A 12,886-nucleotide genomic window follows, 5' to 3' on the forward strand; every position below is an offset into this window, starting at 1 on the left:
CTCTAGTCCTCACCCTGAAGCCAGATAGCTCAGTTCCTCCTTGTATGTCCCTGGTGCCTCTCAAGCTGTTGCCCCAGCACTGCAGCTTAGAGCCAGTGAGCCCATCAGCGAGCAAATCTGTGCACAGGCCCTTTAAGTGGAGCACCTGGGTGTGCAGCCACCCTTTGTCTCACTCAGCCACAATCTCCACTGGTTTTTACAGCCAGAAGTTGTGGGAACCTCTCTTCCTGACACAGGAACCCTGGGCTGGGGAGGGGCTGAGACCCCTCGTTGCTCTGGGGGGAACCTATGCAGCCATGATATCCCTCCCAAATTTTAACTGCCACACGTGGGCGTGGGACCATTCTGTTATGCGCCTCGACCCCTCCTACCAGCCTTGACATGTCTTCTTCTGTATATCCTTAGTTGTAAGACTTTTGTTCAGCTATACTTGAGGCAATTTTCAATGATGGTTTTTTAGTTGTAATTTTGATGTGGTCATGAGAGGAGGCAAGCACAGCATTTACCTACTCCACCACCTTCGCTGAAAATCACAAGAACTTTATTTAAGCACACTTTACTAGTGTGTTTTATTTACTACAATTACATCTGAAGTTGGAATTTGAATCCAATGCTTATGTAACCTCAGAGTTTCTTAAAAAATGGATTGTCCCCAAATATCTGCTTTACTATTTTGCACTTCTCATTATGGGTTACTAGATATTTTATGTTTCTATTAAACCATTGTGTCTTGCATAAATTATGCCTATAATGGTTAGATAAGAATGCACTACGATCTTTTTAAGCATTTGCAATTATTGACTTCTCAGGGAAGAAACCGTCCTTTTGTATGTTGAAGAAGAAAAACAAAATAAATTTTAAGAGAAATACAAGGCTTGGGGAAATTCTGAAATATAGGGAATGGAGACTGATGGCATATGCAGTGCAGGAAAGGCTTTGTAGTGATATGGACCCGGTTAAAAAAATACTTCAACCCCAACATTTGGCAGCTGTGTGACATTGGGCAAGTTGCTTTTTATTTCTCAGTTTCTTCACCTATAAATGAAGATAATAGGAGGCCCTGTCTTACAGGTTTGTGATGAAGATCAGATGGGATACATTTGTAAAGCTCTCAGAATGGTGACTGGTACCCAGAAAGTGCTCAATACGTGTAGTAATGACAATGATTACGATGACGGTGTTAATGATGGTGTTGGTGATGATGACAACAGCAAAGGGCCTTTGCTGTGGCAGAGCAGGCTTGTTTAGGCCAGTAGCATGTGTGCCCTTGGCAATCAGAATGTCCAGAAGGACTGGGAGTGATGGGAGTTGAATATGGACGTTAAAATGACATAAATTACTGCACTTCGACCCCGTCTGACTCTCCCCTCAATATTGCCTCTCTTCACAGGGGGCAAAGCAGGTCAACAATGGCCTAAGATCTGATTGCTGCTCCCTTTGTCTTCTCTCTTTCTCTTAGAAGTAGTTTTTCACCTTGCAGATTCCTGGGCGAAATATCGATTCATTTGAAGTAAAAACTAATGAATTTCATGTCTCATCTCTTGCCCGCCAAGGATTTCCAGACTAACATCCCAGAGGATTAAGACATTTTCCTAAACTTCTAATAACATATTAATTAGATCAGAGATAGTACTATACAAATACCTTGAGGCAAAATCATTAAGACTTGAATTTGAGTTCTATAGGTCCATTGCTTTCTATCTGTTGAACTTTGGTAACTTGTTTTACCCTTTTGGGCCCTGGTTTCTTCCCTGTGAAACTGGGATTATAATTATCAATTTCAAAGGATATTTGTGAAGAATAAACAAGATGACAGTTGCAAAGGGCTCATGGGGCTTGCTACATAGTAAATGCCCAATAAATAAATATTGCTACTATCATATCCTTATTAAAATTATTATTATGGTTGTTATTGATAATATAGTTGTCATTATTTATTATCAGTGCTATAATCTAAAAGAAAACTAATCATTGGTCTACCCACCCAGAATGTGAAATAAATTTAATATACTTATTTTTACATTCAGTTTCCTTTTTGTTAGTTTTTCCAAAGTGAAAGAATGTGCTACTTGTGCTGTAAGCACCCAGAACAAATGATGTCAAATATAATAAAAATAAGTTCAAAGGAAAGTAAGATAGGCAACACTGGCTGTGTTGGTCAGATGTAATTTAGGTACATAATGCATGGTGTGTATAATAATAGTTTTAATCAGATCACTGAAGAATGCCTTTTTCTCACAGGAGAGCCCGGACTTCTCATTTCTCGAGTGAATGAAAAGAATCCCTTCTTTGGTTATGCTGGGAATAAGAAGCACACGGAAAAGAAATTGCTTTGTGATGTTTTTAAGAAGGGAGATGTTTACTTTAACACAGGAGATTTAATGGTCCAAGATCAGGAGAATTTCCTTTATTTTTGGGATCGTATTGGAGACACTTTCAGGTCTGAAATATCATCAGTTGCACTGATTGTTCTGTAATTGTGAACCGAGCTCCATCCAAGGCTCTATGAAAACATTATAAATCACGTGCCCTTTACTTTCAGGGTAGACCGAGCCCTTTTATCTCAGTCATGCCTCCTCATTTAAAAATTTAAAAATCCTCCATCTGTTTCCAGATTGAAATATAAGTTAAATTTTGATGTCAATTTTTATAATTATTTTAATGAATCCATCTGACCAAATTATTGAGCTGCTTTTTTTAGAATTTCAAACAGGTAGATGTGAAGTCTAAATGGTAGGGTTAAAACAGAAAACCAGTTTGGCCAAATATGATATAATTCGTTACCTAATGATAAAAATAATGAAATGGCAAAATTTCCCTTTCTTTTATTTTCTTTTCTAATTACTTAAAATTATTTTAGGCTTATGAAATTTTTTTACTTTACTAATCAGTGACTATAGAACAATGAAAGACAGACAGTAGACATGGCAAAACTGCTTGAATGAATTATACTTCTTACTGCCTCACCTTCTTGTGCTATGTTAGGAGCTCACTTTATTTGAAATTATTTTAATTAAAATAAAATATTGATTCATATGCACTAAAAGATCCAAAGGAATTAATCCCTAGAAATTAAAAGTACAGTGAAAGACAACTATAACTTTCCTTTTATTTTATTTTTTTTCTTAGCTCTATCATTAGAGATAGGAAATGTTTGTACTTAACTGTTAGTATTTTACAGAGGGATTTATCTTTTTTTTTTTTTTAAAGATTTTTATTGGGGTATTGGAGTGAAGGGAACAGTGCTGGGGAATTGGGGGAAGGGGAACAGACAAGTTGCTGTCGTTTTGTTCTTCAGTCTAGTTGTGGAGGACATTGCTTCACTGGCCTAAGTTGGCACCATCATTGCGTTCTTCCCGGGCGAGGCAGATCAGTCACCAGCTTCTGGACGGCCGCTCACTTCGGCTGCTGGCCGCTCACGCTGGCTGCTGGCTACACATGGTAGCCCATGGCAACCCACTGCCACAGGGGCTGCAGCCTACGCCGTCGCCGGCGACTCATGGCAACCCAGCTCCAGGTTGAGCTGTTGTTCAGCATCTTAGCTGTGGAGGGCAGTGTCACTGGCCCTCATATGTGGGATCTGAACCGGGGCCCTCTGGCATCCCAAGCGAGTTCTTAACCATTGCGCCACTTGGCCAGCCTATTTTATTTTTATGAATAAACAACTGAAAAAACACTGGCAGTAAGCAATTTATACCAATGAGACATAGATAAAGTAATTCTAACTAAAAGCATGCTAATTTTGTTGACTTATCAACAAAGTACTCCTTTACAAAATGCCTTTCATTTTGAATACTGCCATTGTTTTTGGTTACTAGGTGCTTTCACAGAGCCAAATGCAAGGTGCTAAAACTGGGTACCTAGTTCTTCAAATATAGGTACACTAACTGGAACTTGCTTTTTATTTAGATGGAAAGGGGAGAACATTGCCACCACAGAGGTTGCTGATGTTCTTGGAATGTTGGATTTCGTACAGGAATCAAACGTCTACGGTGTGGCTGTGCCAGGTAGGAATATATTTCGGGTTTTGGAAGGATTCTCAAAAAGAGAATTTTTCTTTAGTTTTGCAACAATCTTATACTAATTCAACATTTTGTTTTTTATATATAGTAATACCTTGGTTTGCGAGCATAATTCGTTCCAGAAACAAACTACTCATATTGCAAGACAACACTCATTTACCACATTAAAATGTACTTGGTTTGCGAGCATAATTCATTCCAGAAACAAAGTACTCGTATTGCAAGACATTGCTCGTTTACCACATTAAAATGTATTAGGAATGTTTGCTCGTCTTGCAGAACACTCGCAAACCAAGTCACTCGCAATCCAAGGTTTGACTGTATTAAAATAATTATCGTAGTCTCATTTTTTCAAATAGTGCCCTGGACCAAGCTAACAAACTTCACAGACACATTAGAGGAAAGATATCTATTGAATTTTAATGTTTGTGTGTCAGTGAGTCACTGCTTGACAATAGGTTACAGCTTTTCAATATTCTATTATTTTTTTCTTTATGACAAGAATTTATACATGCCACTAAACAGAAACAAGTTCTAGCTTAAATGTTCAATAACACTAATTGGTAGTTAAGTTGTATCTTTTTAAAAACTTATTTTAAAATTTGGCCTCATTTATTTTCATAAATATGCATTTGAGGATTGTCTCAGGATAGTAGAAATGGCAAATAAAAATGATCAACTCAAAATCACAGGATTTCCCTTCACTGTCTTTTTTTTTTTTTTTTACAAATGACAACATTTTTCAACTAATGTTTATATGTGTGGAGGGCGGGGGAGTGTGGATAGGGGCGCAAAGGAAGGAGATGCTTATTGTAATAGCCAGGTGCTGGGGAAATGGTCCAGGAAACTGTGATCTCCTAGAAGGATTGATAGGTAGCATGATAAGCAGTAGGCAATCTGTGGACTTGATTATGGAAATGCTGTCTCTAGTTTCTTAACTTGAAAATATATCCTTTATTTTTTTCGTTGCTGCTTAACATGGACATTTCTCTGGAATATGTGTGTCTTTAAAGAAATCTTTCCTCAGTATTTTATATTAATGGTGGTAGGATGCAAATAACAGGTCATTTACGATGTTTTCCATTCCATCTATCTCATTTTTGTAATGTAGACAGGGATAGACTTTGACCTTCCCTTTTCTTAAATTAGTTCTAGGGAGTAAATCAAATGCTCAGGGAAGGACCCACTCATTCATGACACTGTTGCACTGTATTGTTGCAATGAATTTAATGTCTCTATTTACAACAATTAATATGCAATTTACAGGATTATTTTAAAAATTGACCTAGTGCTTGTAAAATTGACTCTGTTTCAATCTTTTTTTTTCAGAATGTGAAGGAAAAACAGGAATGGCTTCCATTATTTTAAAACCAAATAAGCCTCTAGACTTGGAAAAAGTTTATGAACAAGTCGTAACATTTCTACCAGCTTATGCCTGCCCACGATTTTTAAGAATTCAGGTAATTTTACTTACCCATCAAATTTAAGACCAGGAATCCAGGAGATGGTTTAATTACAAATAATATTTTATCCTTTAGATAATATGTGCATTTTATTTACATTAGAGAATTTTAAAAGCAATGAAGAAGCCTTGAGATGCTATTATGCCATATTTGAAGCCTAATTATAAGGGGGGAGTTTGATGAACTGCAAGGATGTCTTTCTCTTTGTCCTAATTTGGAATTGCTCTCTTCCTCTTCAATCATGACCTCAGAGCAAAAATGGTGGTCCCAGAGATTGTGGCAAGCCAAAGCATATCTTATGCATACCTTGTGAAAACATCTGGTGCTCTGTGCCTAAAATTAGGTTCCGCCACGCTGACGTCAAAGCATCTGTAGGATGTGGGCAGAACCTAAAGACAACTGCTTTAAGCAATTCTGCTTTTAATCTTTGTTCTCCTTCTGTCTAATTTCCCTCTGGCATTTTATATTTTGGAGGAATTCTGAATTTATTTGTTTTGAGAGATGGGCACTCTCTTATTAGGTTACTAGAATAGAGTACAGTAAAAAGAAAATGAATTTACTCAGCTACTGGGTGACTTGGCTTTGCTCATTTTTTCAGCCATTCATTTATTTAGTATTGCTCTTCAAATATAATTTCCCAAAGCTAGTACTCATCACCTCTTAACACCCAAATATAGAATTTTTCCAGATATACTTGTCATATTTCTATTAGTTCTCCAATAAAGTAATATATGGTGTCATGTACATTTTTAAAGAATTTCCTGAGCAGTCCTCATGGCCAAAGTCACTGTTTGACCAATGGGACACATCATCTGAACTGTCATAAATACATATTTCATTTATATAATATTTTTTATTTTTAAGAGCTTTTACACATATCACCTCAGATTATTTTCATAACAATAGTCTCAAATACTAAAGGTAAGTAGATATAAAGCAGAAGTAACACATTTTTAATTGAAAAAGCTTTTGACACCATTGTGGAGTCACATGGAGTTACGAAAAATAATACAGAGAGATCCTGTGTACCCTTTACTTGGTTTTCTCCAATGGTAAAATGTTTCAAAACTATTATAACCAGGATATTGACATTGATACAATCTACCCATCTTATTAAAGTTTCCTGTGTTTTACTTGTACTTGTGTGTGTCTATGTGTCTGTGTGTTTATGTGTGTCTGTATTGTAGGGGCGGAAGAAATTTTTCTCTATCCTAGATTCTTCCAGCTGGTCTACTAATTAAATTGACATGAGACAGGTTAACAAGAGAAAATAACCAAATTGAATTACATATGTACATATGGGAACCCCACATACCTGAGAGAGTCAGACAGTTTCAGAGACAGAAAGTTAAAATGAGATATACAAGGCATTCTGAGCTAAGGAAGAGGGAGGCGCCTTGGGGTTTCAGAAGGAGGAAGGTCATTTGCAGGACAATAAGAAGAGCAGATGTTCAGTAATTAGAAGTTTGCCCTGCCATATGTACAGGTCATAAAGTTATCTCTGGTGATGACTCTTTATGGGCAAGGCCCCTACTTTCAATTCTTTAAGGGAGTGGTAACTGTGTCTTGTGAACCCACAGGGTCTCAGTTGCCTTCAGCTCAAAATAATTCACATGCCAAAGTGGCACATTTTGGGGAGGCCTGATCTGAACCCCTTCAGTATTAAGTTATTTTATCAGCTGTGTAGCTTTACACATCAATGACCACAGCCAAGATATGAACAATTTCAGGCCAACCGAGTGTCTCAGTTGGTTAAGAGCGCGATCTCTGAGCAACAGGGTCACCAGTTCAATTCCCACATGGGTCAGTGAGCTGTGCCTTAGTAGAGCTGCCTCTGAGCTGCCAACAGGTGGCAGGGTGGCTCAGCTGGTGTGAGCACATGCTCCTAACAACACGGTTGCCAGTTCAGCTCCTGCATGGGATGGTGGGCTATGCCCACCTGCAACTAAGATTGAACACGGCACCTTGAGCTGAGCGTCCTCGAGCTGCCGAAGGGCAGCCGAGTGGCGACTGGACTTGGAGCTGAGCTAGCTGCGCCCTCCACAACTAAGACAGGACAACAACTTGTCTGTTCCCCTTCCCCAATTCCCCAACACTGTTCCCCTTCCCCAGTTCCCCAATAAAATCTTAAAAATAAATAAAGATATGAACAATTTCAACACCGCAAGGATCCTGCATGCTGCCCTTTTATGACCTCACCCAGCTCCCTCCTGCTCCTCCCTGTCCTGCCCCAGAAACAATGTATTTTAATGGAATAGAAAGTTGACAAATCAAATAATATTTTAAACATTTTTCCCCTAAAGCAACTTAAAATTCACTTTTATTAAGCAGGAGAAATATTTTGGCATAGGACTACTTTAGAAGATTAAATCAAATCAGTCTTCTACAAATTTAGAAAATATTTTAGCATCATTAAACACCTAAAAGCACTTGGGCCATGACTGTTATGTTCATTAGAGTATTTGCTATAGTTAGCATAATGCATGATGCTTAGTTGGCAGCAAAATATTTATTTAATAAATGAATTAATGATCTGATATAAGCAAAAGAATAGGTTACTTCTGACAAAATGAAAACAGCAATTATATTATTAAAAATCTGTTCAGCACAAATTTTAAAAGGATTATCTTGCCAATAAATTTACCAAAAAAAAATTTTTAATGTGATATTACCCAGTATGGCTGTGAAGGAATTAAATTGGTTCTTTCATTCTTCCTGTGAAAATACAAATTATTATGACCTCTCTAAGAAACAATTTGGTAAATATGTAATCAGACTCTTAGAATTTGCAGCTATTTTGACTTAGTAATTCTATTCCCAGAAATTTATCCTTAGGAACTAATCAAAGATGTACAATGTTATGTAGAAATATGTACTTCAAAGAGTTATTTATAGTAGTGAAAATTTTTTGATGTTCTCTCTAAGTTCAAGAATAAGAGTGAGGTTAACTAAAATATTATAATTAGATGAGATCTTATGAAACCATTAAAAAGTGTTGTTTTGATGAAAATTACCTAACCTGGGGAAATATACCTGGTATGCTACTTTTTTTTAAAAGCAGAACATAAAATTGTATAAACACAATGAACTTCCAATTTTCTAAAACAGAGACAAAGAAAATGTGTTTCTACACAGTCCAATCTAATTCTGTGATGACAGTGTTGGGTAGGAGAGGGGAGAAAAGGGGTAAGAGCAAAGAAGGATATTTCAGAGGGCATTTTTTATTTCTAATGTTAAATTATTAGTAGTAAATAGAGAAGGCTATTGGATATAAAAATGTTATAATTCAATATTACAGTCTATATTGTTAATATGTAATTTTTATATTATATATAATATTAAATGAATCCACTAATCCTGGTACTTGCTTTATAGAAAAAGATGGAAACTACAGGGACGTTCAAACAAAAGAAGCTTCAGTTGGTGGAAGAAGGATTTAGTCCATTGAAAATTTCTGATCCACTTTACCTCATGGATAACTTGAAAAAATCTTATGTTCCATTGACCAAAAAACTTTATGATCAAATAATGTTAGGTGAGATCAAACTTTAAGATTTTTTATATATATGGGGTTTTTCATATGCTTTCTTAGGAGAGGTGAGAGGAAAGTGTGTGGTTCTTTAATATGAAATGAAAGAAAGGAACTGACATTAATTAAGCATGTGCTATATTTCCTTAATTAAAGCTTTTCTTTAATGAAGAACTTTAATTTGTTTTAATTGATTAAAAAAACTTTAGTTGATGTTCTTTTTACCTATTTGGAGATTCAGTACATAACTAAATATTTGCCTAAATCATAAAATTTTTAAGTAATAAATAAGTGGGTAATAGTTTAGATACTTACTACAAATGTACTTTTTAATAGTTAAGGTTTCTAGTTTTGAATAAATGGTTAAATTCTAATCAAATATTTTATTTTTATGTTCCCTGTCCTGTAATTCAATAAAATCATGTTCATTAATATGTGTCTTGAGGTTTTGTTCTGATTGTAAATTTCTAGTTAAAGGAAACTGACTGACTCAGTGCATACTCCTGCCTCCCTTATCTTAAACTCACATTAAGATGATAGAAGAAACATGAAAATATGAAACAACAGAGCAGGAAAATTGGTAAGCCTAAAGCGTTTAGAAATTTTTTGAAGATATATACATGGGATCAAATTCATGATAAAATCCAATAGAGCTATAGAAACCACTAATAATACAAGGAAAGAATAGACAAGAATATAACTCTAGTTTTGTTTGTGAGGAGCTAACTGGGAAATGTATTGCAAGGATAGTGTAATAAGCACAGTTGTATTTATCTCAATCTGTAAGCACCAGACTCCAGTGTTTGCTTCAATCTGGAAGCACACTAATTACTCTTTTAACAAAATGAGTTATCTTCCATAGGAGGGGTTATTTATTACACATTCATTGACAAAATATGTATCACACATCTGAGAAGTATATGCAGAGGCCCTAGAAGAGAAGAGAATTTGGTATGTTGGATGCACAGAAAGGAAGCCAGTATTTCAAGTGACTGGAGCAGAGTAAATCCAGAAGAGAAAACTCGAGTGGAAGATGGACCTGTAGGCAGTGAGAACCAATGGAAATCGTTTAATCATGGAAAAGACACTATTAAAAAGGTTGCACCAACTTCTGTATGGATATCAGAGTGGGAAATAAGGCAAAAGTGGAAATGAGAAATCAATTAGAACTATTTGTTTCGGTGAGTTGTATGTGTCGACTTGGGTAGGCCATGGTGTGCAGTTGTTTGGGCAAACACTAGTCTGGATGTTACTATGATGTATTTCATAGATGTGATTAAATTTATAATCAGTAGACATTAAATAAAGAGATTACCCTCCAAATTGTGGGTGGGCCTCAGCAGGTTTCCTAGAGAAAGAGTTCTGCCTCAAGACTGTAACGCAGAAATCTTCCTAGTTTTCAGCCTCCCAGCCTGCCCTAGAGATTTCTGACTTGCCAGCCCTTATTCCTTTAACTCGATGATAGATAGATAGATAGATGATATAGATGATAGATAATAGATGTAGATAACACACACACACACACACACACACACACACACACACACACACACACACGGCTAAAATATAGGTGGAAACACCGGAGTGATCAGAGAAGTAGAAGGCAAATGAGCCCTAGAATGTCCCAGACCTATCAAGGGAATAGTCAGTAGTGTCAAATGATACTGATCTAGAAAGATAAGGCTAGAAAGAAGTGTTACATGGGTTTGTCAAAATGGATGTCATTAATGACCTCAGCAAGAGTAATTTTTTACTGGTGGGGAGGCAACAATCAGATTCAGATAGATTGAAGAGTGAAGGGTAGGTGAGGAAGAGGAGATAATTCTTTTGTGAAATTTTGCATTAAGCAGGGACAGAAATAAAGACCTTGAGGAGTATGTGGAGTCAAGAGAGAATTTAAATATTTTATTTATGTTTTGTTGTTGTTTTTTAAGATTTTATTGGGGAATTGGGGGAGGGAACAGAGTTGGGGAATCAGGAAAGGGGTACAGACAAGTTGCTGTCTTTTTATTCTTCAGTCTAGTTGTGGAGGACGTCGTTTCACTCGCCCATGTTGGTATAGTGATCATTGGCTCTTCCTGGCTGAGGCAGATCTGTCGCCAGCCATTGGAGGTCCACTTAAGGCAGCTCCAGCTGCTCACACTGGCTGCCGGCCGTTCTTGGTAACTTACGGCAGCCCCACTGCAGCCTATGCCATCACTGGCGACTCAAGGCAGCCCAGCTCCAGGTCAAGCTGTTGTTCACAATCTTAGCTGTAGAGGGCACAGCGTCACTGGCCCTGTGGGATCCGAACCATGGAGCTCATGCTCCCAAGCCAACTCTTAGCCAATGAGCCACTCGGACGGCCCAATTTATGTTTTGTTTTAACTAGACCTTCTTTTTCATTTATTTATTTTTATTTTACCTGAGCCATCCTGCTACCTGTTGGCAGCTCAGCTCAGGCCAGGAATCAAACCGCTGTAGCTCAGAGCTCTCACTCTTGAGCGAGCTCTTAACCAACTGAGCCACTCCGCAGGCCCTAGACCATCTTGATTTAAATGAAACAATAAATAAATAAAACAAGAGGAAAAGATACATTGATAAGTCTAGGTTCTATCCTGACTTTGTCTCCCACCCTTGGTAGATAAACACTTTTTATTTTATTCGTTTCTTGGGAAAACTTTCAGTGTTTCTTTATGAAGACATAGTAAATATGAATGCATATTCTTATTTCCGTTCCCATTGTAAGCATATAAAATACTATTCTGTACATGAAGTTTTTCATTTAATAATGTTCATCGGAGACTTTCCAAATGGATATACAGAGAGCTTCCTCATTTTTTATAGTAGTTTTTGATGCATATATTATATTGGGTTGTTGGAAAACTCATGACATATTTTTTCTATGTTTTTCGTTGCAAAAATGTGTCATGACTTTTCCAACAACCCAATACTTTATTTAAGCAGCTCCCTATTCATGCACTCCTGGATTGTTTCTAATATTGTGCTACTACAGCCAATGCCAAATTAATTACCTTATTATTTCCTCTTGTAAATGCCCAGGTGCATCTGATAAATAAATTCCCAGAAATGAGATTGCTGGACCATGTTTTTATAATGTAGATAGGTATTGCTAAACTGAATTCTGTGGGGTTATGTAATTTCACATTCCCATCATAGGGCCTGTTTCCCTATTCCCTTGCCAACTGTTGTGAAACCTTTGAATTTTGCCAATCTGATCATTGAAAAAGAGAAGCTAAGTGTATTTTCAGTATGTGTTTCTCTTATCATGAATAAAGTTGGACATTTTTATACTCTTAAAGAATTATATTCTCTGAACTATTTGTGCTCATTACCTCTGTCCTTTTTTTTTTTCCACTGTCTTACTTACCTTTGCTAAGAGATCTTTATTTAAGAGATTATCCCTCATCTGTGATGGAGTTGCAGATATTACCGCACTTATTCATTTGTCTTTTGATTTTGTGGTGTTTTTTCCCAAAAAGATTTTTTTCTTCTCTCTTCTCTTCCCTTTTCTTTCTCCTCCCCCTACTCCTCCTCTTCTTCTCTTTCCCTTCTGTTCTTCCTGTCATCTCTCCCCCTCCCTCTCTCTATCTCCTTCCTCTGTCTCCTCTCTCTTACTCTTCTTTCCTTCCTTTCCTTTTCTTCCTTTTGTCCTTTTATGTAGTCAAGTATTTTATCTTTCCTTCTTGGTTTGTGGATTTTGAATTAAACTGGAAAGGTTTTAGCCTCTCCTGTATTAAAAAGAAATTGGTGGGCCGGCCGAGTGGCGCGTAGGTTAAGAGCTGGCTTGGGATGCCAGAGGGCCCCGGTTCGGATCCCACATATGAGGGCCAGTGACACTGATCTGCCTCACCAGGGAAGAGTGCAATGAT

At 37.1% G+C, this 12,886-nt stretch overlaps 1 protein-coding gene across 2 annotated transcripts in view; it reads left to right on the plus strand.

Annotated features, from left to right (window-relative positions):
* Positions 1-9,415, plus strand: part of SLC27A6 (solute carrier family 27 member 6) — a 62,352-nt gene extending 52,937 nt beyond the window's left edge. For both annotated transcript variants that reach the window (XM_019635288.1, XM_019635287.1), the window contains exons 7-10: positions 2,242-2,440; positions 3,910-4,007; positions 5,352-5,482; positions 8,861-9,415. In XM_019635288.1, the coding sequence (XP_019490833.1) occupies positions 2,242-2,440; positions 3,910-4,007; positions 5,352-5,482; positions 8,861-9,037 (605 nt within the window). In that variant the 3' untranslated portion in view covers positions 9,038-9,415. The remainder of the gene's footprint in view (positions 1-2,241; positions 2,441-3,909; positions 4,008-5,351; positions 5,483-8,860) is intronic.
* The last annotated feature ends 3,471 nt before the right edge of the window (positions 9,416-12,886 follow it).

This window comes from Hipposideros armiger, unplaced genomic scaffold (genome assembly GCF_001890085.2).
Source record: "Hipposideros armiger isolate ML-2016 unplaced genomic scaffold, ASM189008v1 scaffold_21, whole genome shotgun sequence".
NCBI lineage: Eukaryota > Metazoa > Chordata > Mammalia > Chiroptera > Hipposideridae > Hipposideros > Hipposideros armiger.